The sequence below is a fragment of the Tursiops truncatus genome, chromosome 2, assembly GCF_011762595.2.
Source record: "Tursiops truncatus isolate mTurTru1 chromosome 2, mTurTru1.mat.Y, whole genome shotgun sequence".
NCBI classification, from domain to species: domain Eukaryota; kingdom Metazoa; phylum Chordata; class Mammalia; order Artiodactyla; family Delphinidae; genus Tursiops; species Tursiops truncatus.
The window spans coordinates 143,954,824-143,981,183 of record NC_047035.1 but is presented as its reverse complement, the minus strand read 5'-3'; the positions used below and the strand labels follow the sequence as shown (position 1 = coordinate 143,981,183).

Genomic DNA, 26,360 nt, shown 5'->3' with positions numbered 1-26,360 from the left:
CCAGATACAGCTACTGGGGCTGCAGCTTTCACATTCATACTGAGACAAGATAATGGACTTAAATTACTTAGCACAGGACCTGGAATATAGCAGGTACTCAAAAATATATTTTAGTTCCCTTCTTTCTTAGAACTTTACTTTAAAAAATACACCTTGGGCTTCCTTGGCGGCTCAGTGGTTAAGAATCCATCTGCCAATGCAGGGGACACAGGTTCGAGCCCTGGTCTGGGAAGATCCTACATGCTGCGGAGCAACTGAGCCCGTGCACCACAACTACTGAGCCTGTGCTCTAGAGGCTGTGAGCCACAACTATTGAAGCCCGCACGCCTAGAGCCTGTGCTCCACAACAAGAGAGGCCACCACAGTGAGAAGCCCACACACTGCACCGCAGTGAAGAGTAGCCCTGGCTCGCCGCAACTAGAGAAAGCCCACGCGCAGCAACGAAGGCCCAATGCAGCCAAAAAAAATAATAATAATTTAATTAATTAATTAATTAATTAAAATAAAAAATACACCTTCGCAACACCTCTTATCTTTTCTAATGTAATGTGATTATTTATCTATCACTTAGTTATTGAACAACTGAGTTTCAGTTGTTGTGCTTGGTGCCATGACCAGCTATGTCCTGGAGTGAGACGTGGCCCCTGGGAGTAGAGAATTTGGATTGGAAGAATGTGAGGGGTGGAAAGGACCTTAGAAACCATCAAATCAGAATTTCTCTTTTTCAAATGGGAAAAAATGAGGCCCAGAAGTGATGAATGACTTGCCTATGGTCAAAAGGACAATTTGTGATGTAGTCAAGGGTAGGACCCAGGTTTCTTAACTCAGTGAGATACCCTAAGTAAAGCACCCAGCACTGGACCTGATGTATAAGATGTTTCAGGGCTTGGGAGCTTCCTCTTATCTTCCAAACTCTAAGATAAGAGCCCATAGGGACCAAACAATAAATAAATGAGTAAAGTAAATAAATGAGGCAAGCGTTAGAAAACCTTCACAGTGAAAGAAAGATGGTTAAGGACAAGTGACCCTCGGCTCAGTGGTGGGACTGAGGCAGACTAGACTTCCCACAACCTAACCGAATCCAGGATTGGCCTCTACCAGCCCCAGCCGGCTGCTGCCATGCTGTGATGCAAGCCCAGTGATGCAAGATCTCTAATTTTTCAAGAGAAGCTCATATTTGGGTATTTATATGAATTCTCCATGTTTTAAAATGTTGATTCAAATTACTTTTTATTGTAGCTTCACAAAACATAGTTTGGGTTCACTCTAACCTCGGGGGCTACCTAATTTACCTTCCAGGAGTTTCTATAGCCTGAAACTCTGTGGAAAGAATTCAAGGGATCTGTGAACTTGGTTGAGAAAAAAAATTATACCTTTATTTTCACTTACCTCCAGCTTAAATTTAGTATTTAATTCCATTTTAAATGTAGGTTACAAGTCTCATTATCAATACCTGTAACTTTTGTCCCCAGTAGAAATCACAGATACTTTTATAAGGCAAATCAGTTGTCATAGATATTTAGAAATATAGTTTACACTCCCACTACTTTGAAATTAAGGTGGATATTAAACTCTCCCCTGGATTTCAATCTTCCTGCCTGCAAAGGCCACAGCCGACCAATGATTGAGCATGCCTGCACCTGGTAGAAGTTGATGAGGTTGTGCGATTTGGTCACTCCCGGGGATTATCTAGTCACCTATGTGGCTTTCCATCATTCCCTCTATCTGCAATTGCTGGTTGATTAATATGAGAAAGACGTGAGTCAAAGATTATCCCAGGGTAAAACGTTCAATTCAAGCTAAGCCACAACCAGTTCATTATGTCTTTAAAAAATAAAACTTAACTTTAACTTTCCTGAATTTTAAACACATTTCCTCATTATTTAATGGGTTAATAAAGAAGTACAAAATGACTATATCTCATATTCTTCATATCATTATTATTATTATTTTTATTAATTGTTATTAATATTATTATATTATTATTATTTCTATAATTATATATTAATACATTTGGTTAACTCTGTAGTCCTTTGTATTTTATTTTATGCATTTAAAAACTTGATTCCACTATCTAAAATATGACACAAATTAGCTTATCTATGAAACAGAAACAGACTCACAGACATAGAGCAGGCTGGCGGTTGCCAAGAGGGAAGGGGAGTTGGGGAGGGATGGATTGGGAGTTTGGGATTAGTAGATGTAAACTATTATATATAGGATGGATAAACAACAAGGTCCTCCTGTATAGCACAGGGAACTATAGTCAATATCCTGTGATAAACCCATAATGGAAAATAATATAAAAAAGAATGTATGCATATGCATAACTGAATCACTTCGCTGCACAGCAGAAACTAATGCAACATTGTAAATCAACTATACGTCAAGAAAAACAAAAGTTTTAAATAAAAAAAATTTAAAAAACCCCGACCATGCTACTATGCCCTGGAAAGCTAAAGTGAAAACAAAAACAAACAAAAAACAAAAGACTTGATTCCACTAAATGCCATGTGGTATCCTGGATGGGATCCAGGAACAGAAAAACGATTAGTGGAAAACTGATGAAATCTGAGTAACATCTGGAGTTTAGTTCTTAGTAATGTAGCCTTGTTAATTTCTTAGTTTGATATCTATACCATGGCTATGTAAGCTGTTAACAGTAGGGGAATCTGGGAAGGGCATACATGAATTCTTTTACTACCTTTGCAACCTTTCTGTAAATCTAAAATTATTTCAAAATAAAAAGTTTAGAAAATACTCTCACATTTCCAAAAAAAAAAAAAAAAAGTCCATAGCCTCATGAGACTGCTGTAGGAGTCCACAATGCAGAAAAAATTAAGAATCTGTGCAAGATAAGACAGGTTTTCTTAGAGCCAGGGCTCTATTGATGGGAATTTGGGCTAAGCTAGAGGGTGGACACTGGTTCAAGTCCAGCAGGATCTCAGAGGAAAGAAAAGGATCTGACTGCATTCAGGGAACTTCTGGGATCTTAACCAGGCATCCTAGACTCCCTTCAATCAAAGCAGAGCCTCATTTCCAACCAGTCTCCAGAATACTTCTCAAATTTCAGCTATGATGAGATACTGGCTCCCTCTCACTTCCATGTCTCTGATTCTCTGACTTCTTTTCTGGATCAAATCATATTTTTCCAAGATTCAGTTTACTCACTACCCTAGGAAGCTGTCCTTGATCTCCTACTATCACATCCCTGCCTGCATCCAAGCTGGGACGCATGATTCCACACGCGTGGGGATTCCTCGGGGATTCCACAGAGCCCAGGACTTCCACCCATGTGGCATTTTCATGGCCTAGTGTGTTCATCTCTTCCTTTGTCATCCCCCTCACTAGGCTGTGGGCTCCTCCATGGCAGAACTGTATCCTGCTCATCTCTGTATCCCACGAACAGAGTCCCTGAGATGAAGTAGGTACCCATTTGTTGAAGGAGTGGGACAGGCAAAGACTCCGTGTGGAGAAATTAAGAAACGATGTCTTTAAGGGCAATAACAGGCATGTAAAGTCTTCCCGAGACCTTGAACTCTTGTGCTACTCAAGTCCAGGACTGGGAGCTCCTGAACTCCTTCAGAGGACCCCAACAATATTAGGGACCATGTTATCAACCTTAGCAGGACCCCTGAGCCCCAGAATCAGCATTCAGATCCAGATGTGTTTCCTGAACTAAGAATCTCCTGGCCTCACAACTCCTGGAGCTTAGGAAGTAGGATGGGGTTTTTCTCTCCTTGCCCGACCCAGAGGAATGAGAGGGAAACCCTTGTTCCAGAAATAAGCTCCACAGACCTCTATCTCCAGCCCAGCTGTCACCCACATCCACGTCAGCCCCACAAGGTTTCCATGCCTGGCTGGTCTCTGTGCCCACTGACTCCAAAACAGTCCCCTCTGTAACGTCTGAGACCCTCCTGAAAGGGGGAAGCTTCGTGGCAAAGAAAACAGGCTTTGCAGTCCATGGAACACGGGTTTAAAATCTGGCTCCATCCCTTGGCAACTCTCTGAAAGGGAAAGCTGCTTGCTCTCTCTCTGTCTCAGCTTCTGAATCTAGGGTAGGAGTGGACATAGGACCATGTGACCATACATGAGCTACTGCACGTGAAGGGTTTGGCATGACCACAGAGAGCGGCTGTAACAAATATAAAAGGCATCCTTTGCTAGTAAGAAGAACAAAGTCTAACAAGGAAGATAGACAAATTAAAAAAACAAAACTATCAATGTGCAGTAAACTGTGTGGTCTACTAGAAATAGATGGAAAGAAGTCCCAGGAGCCATGGTAACCCAAAGTTAGTGACGTCTGACCTGTAATTTCAGAGATGGGCCAGGAAGGAGTCAGTGGTGGTGGTGGAGGGGGAGGGTACATATTGACAATCCTAGAGATGAGACAAAAGCAAGGCCTTTCTAGGGAATTACAAATAGTTCAACAGGGTCAAGAGAGGGCCTGAGCAGTGGGTGCTGCCTGAAACATGAAGCCAGAATGTTCAGCTCAGCCTCCCCTAATCCCCTGGCATTTGCTAGGGCCTCAGATGGGGCTCTTGCCTCAAAGCCTTGATGATACTGCAGTTCTACCTCGGGCTGAATTTGCCAGAGACTCTTGTACAATTTCTTTTCTGGATTTTATAGCAGATCATCGTCAGAGGGGTCTTCCTCTGTGTCTCTCAGATGCTGTTCCCCATCCTTTATTTGGCAAGGTTTTTTTTGGTAGAACCCATTTCCATCCATGTGGCACTCTCATGCCCTAGTGCGTTCATCTCTCCCCTTGTCATCCCCCTCACTAGGCCGTGGGATCCTCTAGGGCAGACCTGTAACCTGCTCATCTCTGTATCCCAGGAACAGAAAGCATCCCTGAGATGAAGTAGGTACCCGTTTGTTGAAGGAGTGGGACAGGCAAGATATGATCGTTAGCAAAGAAGATGGTTGTAAGCAAACAAGGTGGGAAGACTGCCCTTGATCTGACTTTCTGTCTCCTTTTGAAATAGCCAAATGCCTTCCTTAGATCACAGTCGAAGATAAATGGACATGTGCAGATCCCAGTGTAGTTCCCAGATTCCAGACAACGTCTATCTACTGGAACTCTAGTGAAACTTCAACCCTGGATGCCATTTCTCTAATATCACGGACTGGGGGAACTTTGAAATTCCTGTTCCTAGCATACACTGACTGCTTTCAGAGGTTTCCCACTCTTTCAGGAATTGCACTTCCTGCGATATGATGTGTCACTTCCTTTCCTACTTACCACAGGGTTCTTTTCTGGGAGTTTGCTGTCAATAAAGCAGAAGTAGCGGGCAGCCCATGAGGAAACAAGAGCCGGAACACTTCATATATCACGCGGGCAGTGGGCAGTTTTCTAGGTGGCACAATCCCTGGTCACTGGATCAAGAGAAAGATACAGGAGGCAGCTGGGTACCATCTTTCCACGAGCCTTCAGGTGGCCTTGGCATCATGCCGCATAGCCCAGGACTTCCATGGGAATCCTGGTGGGGGTCCCTTGACCCAGCTCCACCGACTCGGCGATTAGTAGAGCTCCACCCAGATTCAGACACAGGTATGTCTATCAGCCCTAGGCGTAGGGGGAGTGAATCTCTATTTTCGATGTACCTTCACAGGTATAATGGGGGCTGTGGAGAAGCTGTGATGAAGGTTGCTGGGCAGACATTGTTATAGACCTAAAGCCACCAGTGGTCTGTTACTAACAAATCTGAGGACATTTTCTGGCCCCCTCTTCTCGGATTCTCTGTGTTTCAGACACTGTCGGCTGTTTCCTCCCCATCTGCTCCCACCTCTACTCCAGCTCTGCCTCTGCATACTGCTGCAGAAACATCTGCAATTCTCTGGACCCGTGGCTCCCACTCTTCTGAGACTTTCCACACTTCCTTCTTTTTGGCCATTCCTCTGCCCCTTGCCTATCTAGAAGACTCTCTCATTGTTAAATACCCTTGACTGAGGTTAAGTTTCCTCGGCTCTCCCACAACATGAGCCAAAACAGAACTAAGTTGACTCATGGACACAGAGGTATATTTCTTGCACACATGAGTTTGCAGTAGAAGATGTATTGCCTCTCTACGCCCCTCTTGGTCTAGACTGGGATACTTAACAGAGGGGTCCATGTCTTATTCACCTTTATCTCTCTAGCGTCTCTTATGGAATTATATAAGTGCTCAATGAATGTGTACTGAATAACAGTTTTAAATTAAAAAATGATTCTCAATTATCTTAGCATATTAAACTGACATTCTTGACTGGCCATCTGACTTCTCCATCCGGTGAGGAGGGCCTCAAAGGCAAACACTATGTTATTGCCTCTGGATTCCATTCCCGACGTTTAACTCAAGGCTGGGAGCATAGAAGACAGACACTCAGAGATGATTGGCCGATCAAAGGAATGGATGAAGAAGTACATGAAAGAGTATGCTGGTGGGAAAGAAAAAAGGAAAGCTGCCTCTTTCTGAAACTTCCTAGCTGATTTCCTCATCCATAAAATAAAGATAATATCTATTGCACGGAAATGTTTTGACGAGGAAGTTAAAGGCAACAGCATTTGCGAAAAGACTTTGCAATTCAAAGCATGCAGGAGGCATCTTAAAAATGTGAAAAACAAAACAATCAAAAGTCTTACTCATTGATTACCTACAGATATGCCATTTGAAATATTCATTCCGCCCCCCCCCCAGATCCAAAACAAGAATAATAGTCCCTGTCTCTGTGGAATGAGATCTGCTTGGAATTCCTTATAGGTGCATAGATTACAATTGCAATGTTGGTTAAAAAAGAAATAAAACAGAAGAAATTCCCTAGAGAATAATGTTTTTTTTTTAAAAAAGGAATCCAAAGTCAACCCCTAAAATGTTTATTTAAAAATTGAAAATTGTGAGCCCTATTGCAAATATATTACTGTTAGATTACCTGACATTATGATTCATAAAATATCACCAGGCTGCTCAAGTACATATTATAAATCGCCTTCCAGACACCTGGCTGGACAGTGTCTCTGACGGCTGTTCCCACAGCCAGGAGCGTCGTCAGAGTTGGTGGGCACCTCACCTCGGGAGCTATGACTCATACAGACCCGCTGGGAAATTCAGTCATTAGAAGCAGTGCAGTAAGGCTACAAAATGGCAGAGCAAGGGGTCCCCTTGGAGGCTTTCTCCATGCTTGCCAGCAGGGGTGAAGTGCATTCTATGGTTTTTGAGGTCACATAGCCTCCCAACCTGCATGCTTCCTTTTCTCCACTGTAGCCTCCAGGGGAGGGGGGCATGGATTACTTTGCTCAGAAGGCAGAATCAGCAGATGTTACTGATGGGGGACTGGAATTCTGCACTGTGGCTACCACACAAGGCTTTTTTTTTTTTTTTTTTAAAGCCAAAGCAGCATCAGTAAAGGTTTTAGCAATAAGCCTGCAGTTGCCATTTTAATAGATTCAATGTTGGGTCATATGCAAGATCTGCTATTTAAGATGTGCGTTTACAGGCCACCATTGAAAATAGCTGCCTTTAAAATTCCTTGGGCTTCAGACCTTCTGCACGGGGCAAGACTCTGTCACCAGAGTTGTAGCTTTTATCAGCATCTGTCTTCCCTGGTCTGCTGGAGACCCTGACCTCCTATTGCAGACATCTCTACTAGGGCATGGGATATGACATTTGCCCCCTTTTTGTCTCTGATAGCAAATGAGAGATCAAGAACACTGGGCATTGGCAAATGAGAGTGAAACAATCTAAAAAGAAATAGAATTTAAAAATCTTCTCTGTGAACGCTCTGCCCCTAAGAGTATGCTCCAATCACGTGACCTTGCCTTTGATCCGTCAGTTTTACTCTCCAGGGGCTACTCATGTGGAGTCTTGAGCTTCCCCTAGAGGCCAGGGCACGTTAGGATCAGGAACCACAGCTCCACCTGAGAGGAGGACATAGCCTTACCCTTGTGGCCAAAGATTTAGCACCTGAGGAGAGCCCTGGACATCCTATGTCCATCAGGTCAGAGTCTTTCCCTGACCCTCACCTTCATTTCTGAGTCCAACACAAATGATACCTCCATTCCCTTGCCTGGCGTCCCCAGCTGATAACTGTTAGGCTGGGTGGGGACCAGGATGCTGAGCCCTGACCTCAGAACTTCCAGCTGCTGGGTGCTGCTCTGAATGGTCCATTCACCTGGCAACAAGATGTCCATGATGACACAGCACCTTCTGTCCTTACGCCCCACCCACCGGAGCACCCCTACCACACACACACACACACACACACACACACACACACACACACGCACACACAGAAATGGCCGTGCCAGCCAGGGATAGGTCAAAATCAACCCCAAATCATTATCTAATAAACCTTGATTTCTCTCCAAGGGCCGCTTACAGCCCGGACGATGCTCCCAGGCTCCAGTCCTGCAGAATCCGAACTCATCTTCCCTTTCCATTAGCCTTGGGGGCTGAGGTATCCACTTGCCTAGGCAAGTCTCCCCCAACCCCTCATGAGCCAGGCCCTGTCCCCAGCACCCATTCTGAAGAAACACAGTTCCGGAAGTGGATGGGTTCACTGTCTGCTCCAGCAGACACAGAGGTGGGTCCTTCCTGAGAGGAGAGTTAAGCGCTCCCTCTGCTATAGGCACTATGTCAGCACACCCACAGGACTGGGTTTCCCACGAGGTCTACTAAGCAGATGGGCAAGGCAGAGACGTAAAAAAAATGGAGAAAATAATTTTTTAAAGAATATGGATATTTCCAAAAAGGAACTTTGAATTATCATAAAAGGAAAAATCAGAATTTGGGGGGACTTTCTCTCACAGCTTTTATGGTTCTGTGGTGTTTTAATTTGAATTATGTATGAGACCAAGGTGTCAACATGGATCTTCATGCTAAGGCCTCTGAAGGTCAAGTCCATCTCTTCCTTGGGGGTTCAGGAAAAGCTCCCCAACAATCGCTTTCTGGAGCCATTTAGACAAAGAAGGGAGATCCTCTTCTGCTTTATACCATGTTTCACTGCCGTCTTGTTTAACAGAAAAATAAACCTGTTGGGGACGGGTTTGCATGTCTCTGGGTACAGTTAAGGACAATGGGTAATATATTGTCTCAACAAATATGTAACCACATTTCACAGTACCCTGGGGAGGGGCCGTTTGCTGCTGCCAGCGGCTGGCTCTATATCTTCGAGAGAACCATATTCCAAGCACTGCAGACATGATACATCAGCAGAAAAGGATGGTATTGTATGAGCCATATGAATGGGAGCTGTAGGAAGAGAAGCTTGAGATAGCGGGGTGGGGGGCGGCACATAAGCTTCATATAATTACTGCCCCTGAATCCAATCTTGAGATCTGCATCACACCCTGAGATTCTAAGGGGGACCACACCCCTGAGATGGATAAAATGTTAAAATGCTCACTTTCTCTGGCCTGCTCTCTTGCCACTAGCTGTGCCCTTGAGATGAGTTTGAGATAAGCTGGGACCTGGGACCCTTTGCTGGGATCTGGGACCTTTTGCTGCAGTGCTGCAGTGCTTGCACATGGACACCCCTCTCCGCGAGCGACAAAATACAAAGAAATTGTACGGGACTAAAAGTAACGGACTGCATGCGCAGTTGGGGCAAATTCTGGACAAAATATACAAAGAGACCAAAAAAAAAAAACAAAAACAAAATGCTACTGCCACTTCTGAAGAGCCCGGAGCAAAAACTGGGTGTCGGGAGCAAAAGCAGGGTACTGTGCATGTCCCCTGCACAAAACACACCTAAGGGGTCGCAGAACACCTAAGCCACCCCCTGGCCCGACCCCTGGACACACACCTACCTTCACCCCATATAAAAAACAAGCTTGCCCCTCCTCAGGGAGCGAGCAATCAAGGGAACCTGTTGTTTGCTCTCACTCCTCCCTGCTGCACAAGGGGTCCCAGTAAAGCCTTGCCTGAATTTCTTGTCTGGCCTCTAGTCAATTTCTACTGACTGGGGAAGGCAAGAATCCCGGTCTTTAACAGGTTTAAAAGAGCCCGTTTATCCCTAACTCCCCTACACAGTATCTTGTACCATGCAGAACCTTCAGATGGGTTGTTTCCATTTGTAGAACTTTCCTCTCTCTGCACTCCCCTTCCCTCCACTGTCTGTAGTAGTTCACCCTGTAGGCCTCCCTATTAGATAGCAAGCTTCAGAGGGTGGACACCACATCCCACCCTTTTCTGGGCATCCATCTCCCACCGGGGGTTGGGCTGAGCACATGGTGAAGAATGGGTGCTTACTAAAAGCTTGTTGAATTGAGATTCATCAATTCAGATTCATCAATTCATCAATTCAATCATCACAATTCAGATTCCTGAAGATTCAGTTCCCGAGTTTAAATACATCAGAACGATTTTCTTCACCTTAACACAAGTTAGCAATTTCCCCAGCTTGAATCTGCCGTGGTGAACTCCTCCAGCAGAAGTGAAGCAAGACTATAAACTGTGCCCGAGTTTGGGAGCTTTTTAAGGAAATGGGAAGTGACATGTTTGTTGGCAATACTCACGAGTGGGAGCCCAGGTCTGGTCTGAGTAGACGAACAGAGATTCCTCCGGCTGTTACAACTTTCAACTGGGTCAACCTGTGGGAAATATTCACATCCTCTTAGCTCAGTAAAGTCACTGTCCGTTTCCCTGTGTATCAATACAATGCAAAAGACCAGATTTCAGAAGGTGAAAGCCAGGCATCTGAAAGACCAATGGCTATCTGTCTGCTCGGAGGTCCTCGGCTTGGTAACACCATGGAGCTGCAGAGCAGTTACAAGTATCATTGGCTGAGTTCCTCCTAAGTGCCAGCATGCAGACCACACAGGTTACTTAGGACAAGGTCCCTGAGCTCCAGGGGTTCAAAGTCTATCTGGAGACAGAAATGAGTAATGTTACGTAGTCGTTACTGCATAGAGTTAGCACCAGGGACAAGCGTGGTGAAGTGGCACTAGACCTGACCAGGGGTGGAATGCCAACCAAAAAGACTTCCCAGCCCCCTGAGCTGCATGTTGAGAGACAGGAAAGGATTACATGGATGAAGGAACAGTCAAGGGATGAATGAAGATCACTGAGGCCTCCTGCAGGAGGGAATTATATGTAGTTCAGAACCGCTGAAGTGTGCACGTGGAGGGGAGAGGCTGGGGAGGTCTGCCTGGGTTGGGACAGGGTAGGGGGACCGCGCTAAAGAACATAGGCAGATGTTTCAGCCCAGAAGCAGCAAAGAGTCGCGGAGGGGTCTTGGGTGTAACTGGGGACTTGCTCTGTGTTATAGAAAGATCATTGAGACACAGGTCTGGAAAACAGATTTGAGAAAGGTAAGTCTGGAGGCAGGAACACCACTTAGGAAGCCACCAGGTGAGAGGCAAAGGAGAAAGAATCGAAACCTATTAATCAGATTAAATTAGTGAAGCCAGTGATTAAAATAGACACAGACAGGAGAGGAAAGCAGAAGTAAAGGATGCTCGTTCCAGGTCTCTGGTAACTGGGAGGAGGACAATTCCACGGGAATGGCTGAAGGAAAGCACTGAAGAACAAGGAGGCTGGTTTCCAACGTGTCTACTTTGAGGTTCCTGCAAAACATTATACGGGAGAAATCTACACAGCTAGACGTATGGAGCAAATCACAGGAGAAGAAGGCTGGGCTGGAATTAAAGTTTTTCACAAAATATTATTGCCTGTGCCTTACAAAGGGAGACTGAGTAACTGAGTTTGGGAATACTGTATTCTGTATCCTAGACTATACCCCCATCTTGGAGACCCTCAAGGCACTGTAGCATATTAAGTTTCCAAGATATCCTGCAACAAAGACATCTTCTTCATTTCATGTTGCCCAAGCTTATTTGTCTGTGGAACGCCTTTTCCAATAAGGAAATGGCAACCAGATGTTGACATTGAGGGCCACAGCTGGGGATGGCCAGTCATAGATGATGGGTAAAGCCACAAGAGTGCAGATTGGTCCGTGTGTGTGTGTCTGTGTGTCTGTGTGTTGGTGAGGTGAGAGTTAAGGACAGAATCCCAGCAATATTCACTCGTAACATCTATTTAAGCCACTTGAGTCTACCCTTACACTATGGTGCTGATGGCCACAAAAGGAGAGCTGTGGCCTTTTCTGCCTCATCTTTGGTCATCACTGAGTACCTGCCTCACTTGCCTATTGACTTTGTGTAACAAGCAATATGCATTGATTCAACAATTACTTAGTGACCAGCACTGTGGCTGGAGAGACAAAGGAATCACTGGCTCATGACCTTGGGGTTGTACAGTCTCACCTACCTACCAGTCCTGTCTCTTCTCATCTGCCCTACTGTACTTCAGACTGTCTTCTAAGGACCTAGAAGACTTAGGCTTACTTCACTGGTCTTTTCCCTCTGCTGGCCATCTTGATTAAGACTACCTTCTCTGATTTGTAGCCCCAGAATCCAAGTCTGTGAGCAGCCCTGCCTAGACTTTGGAGGACTTTTAGAGAGATCACAAAATGTATTGATGTTGAGTAGGGAAGGGAAACTTGCAAACTTCCAAAAAAAAAAAAAATAGTACTCTGAGAGATAAGAAAAAAACCAAAAGAGTTCATATAAGTCAAAATAGAAAAGCATTTCTAGGAGATTGATCAAGAGTATTCAATGTCCAGTGAGGTCCAGAAAGGCAGCCATGAGACCTGGCAAGCAGACACCATTAAGGACTTTCACGAGAAGGATTTTGGAGATGGACTCAAACACTGAATTCAAGTGGTTCAAAAAACGGATGGGGTGAGGAGAAGGACACAAGTGTCAACTTCTCTTTTGAGAAGTATCATTCTGAAATAAAGTGTAAAAGAAGGCCATGGATAAAGGGAAGAGGGCTAAGGGAGACTTTCCAGATGAGAGAGGGTGAAACAATTTGATGTAGAGGAAGAGTCAGGAGAGAGGGAAAGTTGAAAATACAGAGGGTCACAGCAATCCCACTCCTGGGAATATACACAGAGAAAACCATAATTCAAAAAGATACATGCACCCCAATGTTCACTGCAGCACTATTTACAATAGCCAGGACGTGGAAGCAACCTAAATGCCCATCAACAGGGGAATGGATAAGGAAGATGTGGTACATATATACAATAAAATGTCAGCCATAAAAAATAAGGAAATTGTGCAATTTGTGGAGACGTGGATGGACCTAGAGACTGTCATACAGAGTGAAGTCAGAAAGAGGAAAACAAATAACATATAATATCGTTTATATGTGGAATCTAGAAAAACTGTATAGATGAACTTATTTGTAAAGTACAAATAGAGACACAGATGTAGAGAACAAATGTATGGATACCAAAAGGGGCAAAGGGGTGGGGTGAATTGGGACACTGGGATTGACATACATACACTACTATGTATAAAATAGATAACTAATGAGAACCTGCTGTATATAGCACAGGGAACTCTACTCAAGGCTCTGTGGTGACCTAAATGGGAAGGAAATCCAAAAAAGAGGGGATATATGTATACACATAGCTGATTCACTTTACTGTACAGCAGAAAGTAACACAACGTTGTAAAGCAACTATACTCCAATAAAAATTATTTTAAAGAAAGAAAATACCGAGGGTCAGAGAGCTACTTCAAGGAGTGAGATCTCTGAGAAGCTGGGAGGGATAAAACCCAGCGCTCAGGAGAGACTTGAACGGGAGGAAGGGCACCAGGGCTGGAAGGAAGGAGGAGAGACTAGCATATTAGTTTCCCAGGACTGTTATAACAAAGTACCACAAAATGGGTGGCTTAAAACAACAGACGTTTATTATCTTGTAATTCTGAGTCTAGAAATCCAAAGTCAAGGGGTCAGCAGGGCCTTACTCTCCCACATTTGCAGGGGAGAATCTGTTCCTGGCCTGTCCCTTATAACTGCTGGAGTCACCGGCAATCCCAGGCTTTCTACGTCTTGCAGCTGCGTTGCCCCAACCTCTATTTCCATTGTCACTTGGCACTGTCCCCTGTGTGTGTCTGTCCAAGTTTCCCCTTTTCATAAGGACACCCAAATCATACTGGGTTGAGAAGGTGGTGGTCTGTTTTTAAAAGCTTCCTCAAGGTAATTAGAAAGAAATGTTTGGATGTGAATTGCCACCGGGCGCCTACTATGGGTCAGGCTGTGCATTTGCATAAAGTACCTCATGCCTAGTGCCCAGAAATTCCATCCATCGTTAACTTTAACGTTCCTGGAAGAGAGCTTTGGTTCCGGAAGAAGCGCCAGGTTGGTCTATGGATCAGTGATTCACTCAATTTACACCTAATGAGACTCATATAACTAATTCTGCCACTTTGTTGCTCAGAAAATTGCACTGGTTCCCCCTTTAAAGTTACAACATAAAGTCCAAGTTCCTCATCTGATTCTCAAGGCCCCCACGACCTGTGTAACATTATTTCCTGCTATTTTCCTTTGCATACCCCACACTAGGATACGCCCCTGCGTTGCATCTTCCCCCTCGCTCACACTCGGAGGGAAGAGTGTGTCGGGTCTCACACTCTTCCCTCCGTCAAGCACACCTGCCTCACTGCCATCACTGCTGTCACCCTGACTGCTTCAAGATCCACTACATGTGCCAACTCCTTTAGGGACTTTTTCCTGACCCTTTACAACCGGAAGTAACATCTCTCCTCTCACCTGCACACATTTATCTGCATCCCCATGACATGACCATGATCAACCTATCACCACTCTCAAGTGAGAATAAATAGGGAAATTTTATAAAGGTGAGCTTCTCAAAACTCAGAAGAGACCACAAATTATATGATTCCATTCATATGAAATGTCCCCAGTAGACAAGTCCATACAGACAAAAGTAAATTCGGGGTTTCCAGGGAATAGGGAGTTACTGCTTAAGGGGTTCAGAGTTTCTGTTTGGGGTGATGAAAAAGTTCTGGAAGTAGTGATGATGACTGTACACATTGCGAATGTAATTAAAGCTATGGAACTGTACACTTTAAAACGGTTAAAACGGTAAATCTTTTATGTATTTTACCACAATAAAAAAATAGTAAGAAAATCAGGTGGTAGATTTTTACATTTCAAGTATAAGAGAGACTATACATTTACTGTCGTTTTTTTTTTTTTTTTTTGCCTAAGACAACACCCATAATAACGCTCATAATTCCTGCCATCTGCCGTCTGGGTTCCCCTTTTGGGTTCCCCTGTCCTCGGGCTCACTTTGCTGCAGTGGTGATCACATACAATGTTTGCTGGGCTTGTGGACACCCACGGTGAACCTCAGGACTTAAGCTGGTCTGCCTGCACTGTTCTCAGGGCCGGTCATACGCAGCTGGGTCCGCAGAAGCCTGTGGTCCACAAACAGATGGGAGTTTCCTCTCAATTTACCCGCTGTGAACTCCTTCCACACCACTTAGCAGTCTCCTCTCACAACCAGACCCTGAGGGTCAATTTGGAGGTTGATGACACCCATATGGACAATGCTTGAACTGAACGTGGGTGCAGCTGTTGGGGGCTACTAGGACCAGATGTTCAGCTAATGATCTTCTCGGGCTCAAGAGGAGCTCGTCTGAAGCGGTGTTCATAGGAGACTGCCTGCTGAGAAACTACTGGTCTGTCTTAGAAAACCACTGTCTTTCAGTGAGCCTTAAATAGCCTAAGTTTCAAGGACTTAAGGAGAGAGAGAGAGGCGAAGGTGTGGAAAAGCAGAGGTCACCCACTGGTAGGTGTGTGCCTTGCAGCTATGTTTTGCTCGGCCCTCCCTGATTTTTAAAACTCAGTTTCCATGATTTACAAATTGCTCACCCAGTCGCCACCTCCTACATCTCACACCTGGCTTGCTTTCTCTTCTTCACTTCACCTGCCTGGCCAGAGCATGCGTTCATGTTTGTTCTTCCCAGTTTTAGGACTCTGAGGCATGAGGGTGATATCGACTAGGGTTCTCGGGCCTTACCCAGTCAATAGAAATTGACTAGAGGCCAGACAAGAAATTCAGGCAAGGCTTTATTGCGACCCCTCTGCGGCAAGCGGGGGGAACGAGAACAAACAACAGGTTCCCTTGCTTGCCCGCTCCCTGAAGGGGGGTGAGCCTGTTCCTTAGATGGGGTGAGGGTAGGGGGGGCTTAGGTGTTCTGCCCGCCCCTTAGGTGGTGTTGTGTGCAGGGGGCATGCGCACTACCCTGCTTTTGCTCCCAACACCCAGTTTTTGCTCTGGGCTCTTCAGAAGTGGCAGTGGGGTTTTTTTGTGTGTGTGTGTGTCTCTGTATCTTTTGTCCAGAATTTGCCCCAACTGCGCATGCACGCAGTTATTTTTAGTCCCTTATAGTTTCTTTGTATTTTGCTGCTGGAGGAGAGGTGTGTCCAGGTGCCAGCACTGCAGCACTGCAGCGAAAAGTCCCAGGTCCCAGTCAGTCTCAGCAGGATTCAATGACTCCTCCTGAGCTGCTGTTCCTGGGTGAACGTTGAAGAGTGGCTCATAGGCAGAATAATCATGTCTTGTCTTTGTTTCTCTAAAATGGAGGAAATCTGTTTTCAGCTCCCCTTCCAAGAACACAATGATTCTTTTTAGCGAAAGGAGTTTTGAAGCTCTCACCCGATCATGCAAAGAATACAGCCACATCAGAGATCCTGTAGGCCCACGGGGCAGTCAGATAAGGGATCCTGAGTTCTGAGATCTCAGCCACGACTGTCACCAGCCACCTGTTGAAGGAGGCAGAACATTCGTACGTCTCAACTGATACAACCTCGTCCGTCGAGATGGTTCTTTGTGTAAAGGGCATGCCGCAGACTCTCATACCCCAGTTCCTTGTCCTTCTGGGGGTTCAGAGGCCACATTTCCCAGCCTCCTTTACGCTTTGGCAGGGCTTGTGGCGGAGTTCTAGCCAGCTGGGCTGAAGCAAGGTGTTTCCCACGCACAAAGCACCATCCTCTCTCCCTTTCCACCGGTGGCACGGAGAGGGGCTTGGATGTAGAACAGAGCCACGAAACGGAAGAAGGACCCTGGGTTCCTGAGTCGCCGCCACCTCCCACTGAAATGACTGCTCTTCCCCTGCTGTCCTTCCTCATTCCACACTCCGAATCTCAGTGCTCTCCAGCATGGAATTTTCAGTCCTTTCCTCTCCTCATGACGTGTGCTCTCCTTATGTGACCTCAGCTACCACCTATGGGCTAGTGCCAAACACCAAACGCCAGTCCACATCCTTTCTGACCAGACATCTCCATCCCAGGGGAAGGGACATGGAGAATTCACGGGCACATGCATTAAAAAGTAAGAACATGCTAGATAGTGATAAGGGCTTTGAAGAAAATGAAAACAGGGTAATGAGACAAAAAGGGCCTGAGAGAAGGGACTTATTGGTTTCCATGACGTGCTTGGCCGAGTGAATCCTGTGAAAGATGAGGATTAGTAACAGCTTCAGTCAGAGCCTGCAAGCTGGACCGAGCTCAGTGAGTCAAGGAGACTGAAGGGGGGCCAGAGTGGCCAGAGCCCTGTGAGAAGATGGAAAGGAGCAGAAGGAAAGACCAGAGAAGAAGGCAGGGGCAGATGGTGCAGAATATTTCCAGGCTTGCTAGACACTTGCACTATTAAGAGTGTATTAAAGGGCTTCCCTGGTGGCGCAGTGGTTGGGGGTCCACCTGCCGATGCAGGGGACGCGGGTTCGTGCCCCGGTACGGGAAGATCCCATGTGCCGCGGAGTGGCTGGGCCCGTGGGCCATGGCCACTGAGCCTGCGCGTCCAGAGCCTGTGCTCCGCAACGGGAGAGGCCGCGGCAGTGAGAGGCCCGCGTACTGCAAAAATAAATAAATAAATAAATAAGCCATTGGAGGATTTTGAGCTTGCGGTTGTTATCATCTGATTTACGTTTTTAAAAGATTACTCTTGCTGCTCTGTGAAGAACGGAGTGTCAGGACCACGGACCAGTAAGCAAGCACTGCAGTAGTCCGGGGCAGGGTTCCAGGGCCTGGGACTAGGGTGGTTACCAAGGAGGTGAAGAGAAGTGGGATCTGAGAGCAAGGCCAGGTCTTGCTGCAGGATGGAAGGGATGAAGAAGACAGAATCAAGATTACAGATTTGTCATTTAGGCAGATGGAGTGGAACCATTCAATAAAGTAGGGCAGGCTGCGGGAGGAGCAGGTTTGGGAATACAATGAATTTAGTTACAGTTGGTAGTGATAAAGACAGTGGTCATGGTAGTGGTAGTAGAAGCAAGGGAAGGTAACTTTGAACGCCATGAGAAAGAGTTCCGACTTTATTCTATAGCCCCTGAGGAATCAGCAAAATGTTTTAAACATGAAAGTAAAATGATGAGGTTTGTGATCAATAAAAATTATACTCATGATGATATGGAGGAGGAACTACAGGAGAGACGCCGGATGCAGGAACACCAGTTAGACAGGAGGCTGCCGGCAGCAGTTGAGGGACAGGCTCCAAATGGGATTGTTTGGAACACGATTCCCCCACCCAGCCTGTTACGGACATAGGGAACTGGGGTGTGGATCCCATGAACCTGGGGTCAGCAGCACTGTGGGACTTCTCAGGAAGAGCGCTAGGGAGGAACTAGAGAGAACCAAGGAAGGCGCAAGTTGTATTCTTGTGTACAAGTGCCAGTCCAGTGAGACTCACCTAGAAATTTTGGGCACAGCAGATTCACTGTGGGCAATAAACAGGTGGGCACGTAGCCACGGTGTCTCCCCTATTCACTACGCAGCCTCATAACCAGAAGAAGCCTTGAGGCAGAAGACAGCTGGGCTCGGCTTTCCTCATGCCCCGTATGAAGGTTCTGGTCTAGAAGCAGTCTGCACAGCTTATTGCTGATTGCTGTCCTGACCCTTCCTGAGACAGCAGCATCTAGACCTGCTCCGTCACCTGACGAGCAGGTCCATTTGGCATTTCACAGGTACCAAGAGGTGTGGAGGGAAGTCTCATGCCAGAAGCCTCCAGATTTGGTGCCCTGGTTTCTGCAGTGAAACAAAAACAGATGGGTTGGAAACAGGAAGCAAAACATCCTGTACAGAATCACACGGGGAGGGGCACCCCGACAGAGCAGTTGTCTCCCAGGAGATTTGAAGCTTTAAAAGAAACAGCTCCAAGCACCTTCTAGGAAAGGAGAATGTTTAAAGGACGCAAGGCAGTGTTTCTCCCTTTCCCTCTTGTCAAAAATCATTTGCTAAACTGATTTTTAGCAAAAGTGGGTGTCTTATACTCAGAGTCTCTTTTCACATTAAATATACCCCTAGTTCATTTCTCTCTAGCCTGGGATGAATTTGACACGGCGTTGAAATTGTCAAGGGAAATCAGTTGAGGAGACAGTGTCAGAAACATTGTCTGAGCTGAGAGCTTGAAGAAGTTATTTTCAAACAAAACAGCAGCCACAAAGAGGAGATGGGCAGCTGTCTGTGGGGTAGGGGGAGAGAGGGAAGCACCTAGGCGCCCCCAGGGGCGGGGTGCAAATCACAAGGAGGTGTCAGACAGTCCATGCAGAAGGATTCTGAGCGTCACACCATCAGACATCACCCACTTCCAGACATCAAATGAGATAATTCATGTAAGAGCGCTTTGAAGATATAAAGCATTCAGGAGCCATAAATGTCATAATTATTGTTACTCTCATTACTAAACCTGTGGTGCTGGCTGTCTCTCTTGGGGAGGACACTTTCAGACCCGAGGAGGATGAAAAATGTCTTTAATACACATTTGGGCTCTCTTCTCTATATTTCTCAACTCCCACATACGAGTCAGGCTTATAAAATGGAGCAAGACAAGAGGACGCTCTGTTTCAACAATAACCATCCGTCAGGTGTGCAGAGGAGCTCAAAGTCTGCAAAGCACTTCCACTCCCATCACCTCGCATCTCCCCACCACTGTCGGGAGCTGAGTCCTCTCCCCAGGGTCAAGGACAGAACTCTTGGCCTTTCTGCTTTTGTCTCCGTGACATAAGAACTCTGCCCTCCTGGTTTCTCTGAGGTGATCCATCTTTGGAAAAGAAAAGACAGAACAGTTGGAGGGTGCACCAGCTCATCGACTCTTTCTGTTCCGGAGGCCCTTTGTCAGAGAAAAGAATGTGTGCAGGTAACTTCTTCCTTTAGCCCACACTCACGGTCATCCGTGCATCTGGGAAACACCAGGGCTGGCCCCTCCCCTTTTATTTTCACATGTCTACGTGCCCCACCAGACAGTGCGCAGCTTATTCACTGCAGTAAGTACACTGGTTAGCACAACATCAGGCCTTAGGAAGTGTCCAATAAGAGACGCTGAATGAATGAATGAGTGAAAGGCCTTTGGCATTGCCAAATTATTCCACGAGCCAGTGGACTCCAGTACCTGGGCCCTAGATCCTTGATCTTTCCCACATGCTACAGAGGGTGCTTTTTTTTTGCCATTCCCGCCTTCTTCCTTCCTGGCGGAGCATGATTTGTTCTGGAATCTACCCACACTGCTCTGTGCTTCCAGATCCAACTCATGCTTAGCTCCAGAGATGGACCCTGATGAGCCCAAGCTCAACATTTCACTTTACATGGAAATCCTTTAGAGTGCTCATTGGAATGCATATGCCTGGGCCCCATCCCTAGTGAATCAGACTCACTGGGCCTGGGAATCTGAACTTCATGAGCTCTGCAGGTGATTCTTCTATTTGGGTAACTCTGGCGTGCCTCATCTAAGCTGAGTAATGTGTCAGCCCCTTGGCAGTTTTATTGGTTCAGGACAACAAGACCTAATCAGACTGAAGGGAAGTGTGAATGTCCTGTGGTATAGGGAGAGGTCTCTCAAACTCTGTAGCTGGCTGTGAACAAGAAAGAATATATGTTGTCCTGAAGGCTGCTGCCACCCTCCTGTACCCACCAGGGGAACCAGCCCAAAGATCCAGCCACCTGCTCACCGGGGTTGGTAGAGAGGAGAGACAGAGACAGTGTGTCCTTGATAACAACACTGGGACATTGAATCAACCAACCCTGGAGCCTGTCCTAGGTTAAACTTCTCATTATGTGAGATAATAAATGTCTTTATTGCATAAGCCACTGTGGATCAAGTGTTCTGCTCCCTGCTGAAAACATCCTGATTAATTCAGCTCCTGGCAGGCAGCAGCTATACACATCTGAGCTGCACACCTAAGCAGCCGAAATCCAAATAGTAATAAAAATAGTGAATACGGACTGAGTTTACTATGCCAGGCACTGTGCCGAGCGGTTTGTATCGATTATTTCAATCATTCTTCATAGCTATCCTATCAGGTGGTGAGTTATGGGCTGCCCTCATTTACAGATGAGGAAACTGAGGAAGAGAACATTTAAATAACTCATCCAAAGCCAGTGGCAGAGCCAGAATGTGAATCCAAGGAAGCTGACCCCGGAGTTTACCATCTCAAAGCCAAACTGAGATGCTGCGTGTTGAAGCCTACTGGTGTTCGAACAGCCCCTCTGGTGGGGCTGAATTCTGTCAATAGGATTTTACCATCTGGGACAATTTGTTCAACTCCACCAACCTAGGTACTAACCCATGCCGAAAGCATCAGCCAATAGAGAAATACCAGCTTCCCATTGGAAGAACAATGGCGGGGTGGGACCCTCGGTTGGGGCTTCCGTTCAGCCTCAGAGACCTTGACTATGTCCAGTCCTCAGACACCAGAGGGAGGAGGGGCCCAAGGAAGGAGCCATTGATGATCTTTTCTGTTCAGATTCTCCTGCTGTGTGAATTGTTCGGCAGTAACCCCAGCTGAAAATCCGGACCCATCTGCCGATTTTAAATTCACCTGAGTGGATGGGCAAGAGCAGGGGATTCAAATGACAACTGAACATGTTCCAGTCACTTTACAGGACTCATCTCTGTTTCCCTTATTTCTTGAAGTGGAGTAACTTCGCATCGATTTTAAAGAGGACTGCGTCTTTAAAAGTGAACAGAAATGAAATACCGCTCTCCATACATAGAAACATACGATACACAGACTAGGTCCAAATACACTCCAGTCTCCAGGGCCACAATACAAAGCCAATTCAATCAGCTAATGAAAGACCAAAAAAATGTCGGCCAGTTTTTGTTCTCTGTTTTTTGTTTTAATCCATGTAGATAACTAGTCTGTAGCTTTTCCTTTTCGGCTGCTATTCTAGCAGCTAAAAGCATGGTAGCATGTCTATTTATTTTTAAATATATATGTATATACACACAGCCACCTCTGTTCCTAATATGTTCATAAATGCTTTACAGTTCTCAAAGTATATGTGATATCTCACTTGATCCCAGAACGTTTATGCTGTTAACAAACACTGAATGAGATCCTGCTTTAGCCTGGGCACTGTTGGGCATTGAGACTTTGCTACCCGGAGCAGGCTCCCCCGGCCAGCAGCCTCAGCATCACCTGGGAGCTCAGTAGAAACACAGCATCTCAGCCCCACCCCACACCTGCCAACTTAGACTCTGGTGACTCCACTGCACTGCTCTCGAGCAGCGGTCTCCAAACTTTTGGGCACGAGGGACCGGTTTCACGGAAGACAATTTTTCCCTGGATGGAGGGGTGATGTTTCAGGCGGAAATGCGAGCAATGGGGAGCGATGGGGATGGCAGATGAAGCTTCTCTCGCCCGCCGTTCACCTCCTGCTGTGCGGACTGGCTCCTAACAGGCTGCGGACCAGTAGCGGCTCATGGCCCAGGGATTGGATAAGATGACAAATAAAATATAGTCCTTGTCCTCAAGGAGCTCAGAAACTAGAGGAAGAGAGGAACACAAAATCGGGGCATCACAATCCAGCGTGCCAGTTGCCGTGAGGGAATCAATCCCAGCGGGTGCTGGGAGCCCAGAGGAGGGTGTGCTGGCCCTGGGAGGCCAGGCAAGGCTCCCGGCAGGAAGTGATCTTGAGCTGGCCACAGTGGAGTGGGGGAGACACCCTCCCAAGAAGGTATGGGAGATGGCTCACACAGAAGAGGGGCCCCTGTTGAGAGAGTGAAGCTGTCTGGGATGTTCTCCACATCCAAAGCCTTATTGGAAAACACTGGCAATGATATTGTTTAGGCACCAGTGGCCTTTGCATACCACAGATGAAGAGGGGACTTTGTTTGCACCTCTGAATCTGGGAAGCATGGATGGGTAGCTGTGGAAGATGAGGCTGTGTGTTTAGCAACAGAGATGTGATCCCTGTGATATGCCATAATGCTTTCATTTTCACTTAGTAACAATTTAGTTTGCACGTGCTCCTTGGGTAATCCCTCAGCCAGCCTTAATAGCATGCAGGGACATCTGAGTCCCCTACATAAGAAGCAAATGAAAGAAAAATGCCTCTCTCTCTTTTTTTTAATTTTTAAATTAATTTTTATTGGAGTAGAGTTGCCTTACAATGTTGTGTTAGTTTCTGCTGTACAGCACAGTGAATCAGCTATATATATACATATATCCCCTCTTTTTTGGATTTCCTTCCCATTTAGGTCACCGCAGAACACTGAGTACAGTTTCCTGTGCTATATAGCAGGTTCTCGTTAGTTATCTATTTTATACATAGCAGTGTATATATGTCGATCCCAATCTCCCAATCCATCCCACCCCCACTTCCCCATCTGGTATCCATACATCTGTTCTCTACATCTGTGTCTCTATTTCTGCTTTGAAAAATGCCTCTCTCTTGACCCATTGCATGGAAGAGGTCACTGACACCCAAGAATGTCATTTCTGGTACCTTCCAGTAAGGCATACATGACTGAAGTCAGACTTTACAGAGTTGATGGACTCAGCCCAAGATTCCACAGGCTCTGCAAAAGTCCTGGTCATCATATGTCACAAGCTGTGATCTGGCAGGTGGAAGAAGAGGCTAACACAGGGAGGGTCTGCCGTATGCTTCACAGCAGCCCTGGGGGTGTGTATTACTTCCCCTGGTGACAAAGAACAAAGCGGAGGTGAGGGAGAACTCTGTTGGTTCCTATATCAGACTCCAAACTCCTCCATCTCCACTCCTATTTCTCATACAAGGTACTACATCCCCCAAGACTTCTTTTTTCTGTGCCATCCCTCCCCATCTCCATCCCTCTCCTTCCCTCTCTCAACCTCCCATCCCCCCCCAGACTCTGTGTCTCAGGCTTTCAATAACAGTACTCATCACTATGGTGTCCATGGGTCCTGCTGATATCCCATTAGTGTGAGCTTCAAAATGCATTTCCATCTGCAGTTCTGCTGCTGATTATTTCCTGCCTTTTAAAAGCATTGATCTGGATCTGCACTGCAGCTCTCTTCTGTCTTGCAACCCCCTTTCTGAGAGATCACTGTGGGGTTTTCACCTCTAACATCCTGTATCTTACATTCTAGCAGCTCCTTAGTTTTCAGTTTCCCCCTGAAGGACACATGGGAAGGCTCATGGGGACCTGATACTGGGAGGGTAGTGATGTTGAGACAGGACCAGGGTAGAGATGAAGCAGGCAGGGTGCTGAAACCACGTGGCCTGGGGAAGAAAAGCTAGCGAGAGCCCATACAAAGACCATGCCCAATGTCTGATACCAAGAGCAAAGTTCCAACATAAATGAGACAAACAAGTAGCTTGAATGACAAACAAGTCATTCCAGAATCGTCCTTTTATGCAACGCTGCAGTTTCTACAAGTGGAACTTGAAGGAACCTGCAGCTCTGATCACACGTCGCTTTAAAAGCTCTTCCCTCTGGTATGGAAAGCTGGATGGCCCACCAACAGGACAACACTACCTTCAGTTTGAAACCTATTCTTTCTGTCCAATTCCTCCTTGGGTGGTTTAATCAAAACAACAAAAGCAGAATGCTGCCTTACTTCTTCTAAGCATCCTGGTAATCATTTTCTGAACCTTCTTTGGGTGCATCTATTTTGAATTTTGTGGAATAAAGGGAAACATATTCAGACTTCAGAGCAGGATGAACTATTTTCAGCTACAAACTAAGGAAAAATGATCTTCCCCCTACACACGCATACCCCTGCACCAATGACTAAACAGCTACTGTCAAGTCAGTGGCAAGAGAGAGAAATAGTTTAGAACAGGGTCACCAACTTTGTGTAAAGGGGAGATAGTAAATAGTTGATACCAGAGAGCACAGTCTCTCGCAACTACTCAATTCCACTGCTGCAAGAAAGCAGCCATAGACAACATGTAAATGAGTGGGTGGAGCTAGTTTACAATATTTGAATTTCATATAATTTTCATATATCATGAAACATTATTCTCTCTTTACCTTTTTTTTTTTTTTTTTAACGATTTCAAAATGTAAAATCCATTCCTAGCCCATAGGCCAACAAAAGTAGACAGCGGGCTTGATTTGGTCTTTGGGCCATAGTTTGGCAACCCCTGGCTTAGAAGGTCCCTATGCAAAATGTGATCCTGCTGGTGACTTCCCTAGTGGTCCAGTGGTTAAGACTTTGCCTTCCAATGCAGGGGGTGAGGGTTCGATCTCTGCTCGGGGAGCTAAGGTCATGCCTCGTGACCAAAAAACCAAAACATAAAACAGAAGCAATATTGTAACAAATTCAATAAAGACTTTAAAAATGGTCCATATCAAAAAAAATCTTAAAAAAAAAAAACAAACTGCAATCCTGGAATTAAAAATAATTTACTTTCCAGAATATTAGACGTTCTCCTATCAGTGGTTCTTAATCTTGTAGGCAAATAAGAACATCTATTGATCTTTTATTTAAAAAAATACGAGGGCTGGGACTTCCCTGATGGCACAGTGATTAAGAATCCTCCTGCCAATGCAGGGGACACGGGTTCGAGCCCTGGTTTAAGAAGATCCCACATGCCATGGAGCAACTAAGCCCATGTGCCACAACTATGAGCCCATGTGCCACAACTACTGAAGCCTGCGCACCTAGAGCCCGTGCTCCACAAGAGAAGCCACTGCAATGAGAAGCCTGTGTACCACAACAAAGACCCAATGCAGACAAAAAAAAAAAAAAAAAAAAGAAAAATGAGGGCCAAAGCTACCAAATTAGAGTCTCTAATTAGAGGGTTATTCTATGGAATTACTATATCATAATTTAGTGATATGCCATAAATTATTGAATCCCTTATTGGTGGACATATAGGTTGTTTCCAGCTTTTCACTATGATTGTAAAAAAACTAATGAATGTCACTGTACACATATTATCCAATTGTGTCCTTAGGATAAATTCCTAGATTTTTAATTGGTGAGCCAAAGAGTATAAAAATTTCCAAGTTTCAACTCTGTTCCAGATGGTGCTGTGAGTTTGCACTGTAAGACACAAAACACAATCCTCTGCTCCAAACTGAAGCAATGCTCAATCTTAAACATTGTTGTATTTAAAAAAAAAAGTGATAAACATCCTGATGGACCAGAAATAGGAGGTTAATACAGAGCCTTGGGCAGGGCTAGAGCTGTGGACCTTCTGGGCTCCAAGGCCATTAATAGACAGAAGTAGCCCATATTCAACTTCAGTAGGGGGCTGATGTCAAGCCTGGCTTGTGAAATCAGGAGCTGGAAT

The 26,360-nt window shown here is 45.7% G+C and overlaps 1 protein-coding gene across 1 annotated transcript in view; it reads right to left on the bottom strand.

The window, feature by feature from the left end:
- Positions 1 to 26,360, bottom strand: part of MTHFS (methenyltetrahydrofolate synthetase) — a 260,674-nt gene that overhangs the window by 44,686 nt on the left and 189,628 nt on the right. The window contains exon 5 of the mRNA XM_073801471.1: positions 10,493 to 10,567. Within this exon, the coding sequence (XP_073657572.1) occupies positions 10,493 to 10,567 (75 nt within the window). The remainder of the gene's footprint in view (positions 1 to 10,492; positions 10,568 to 26,360) is intronic.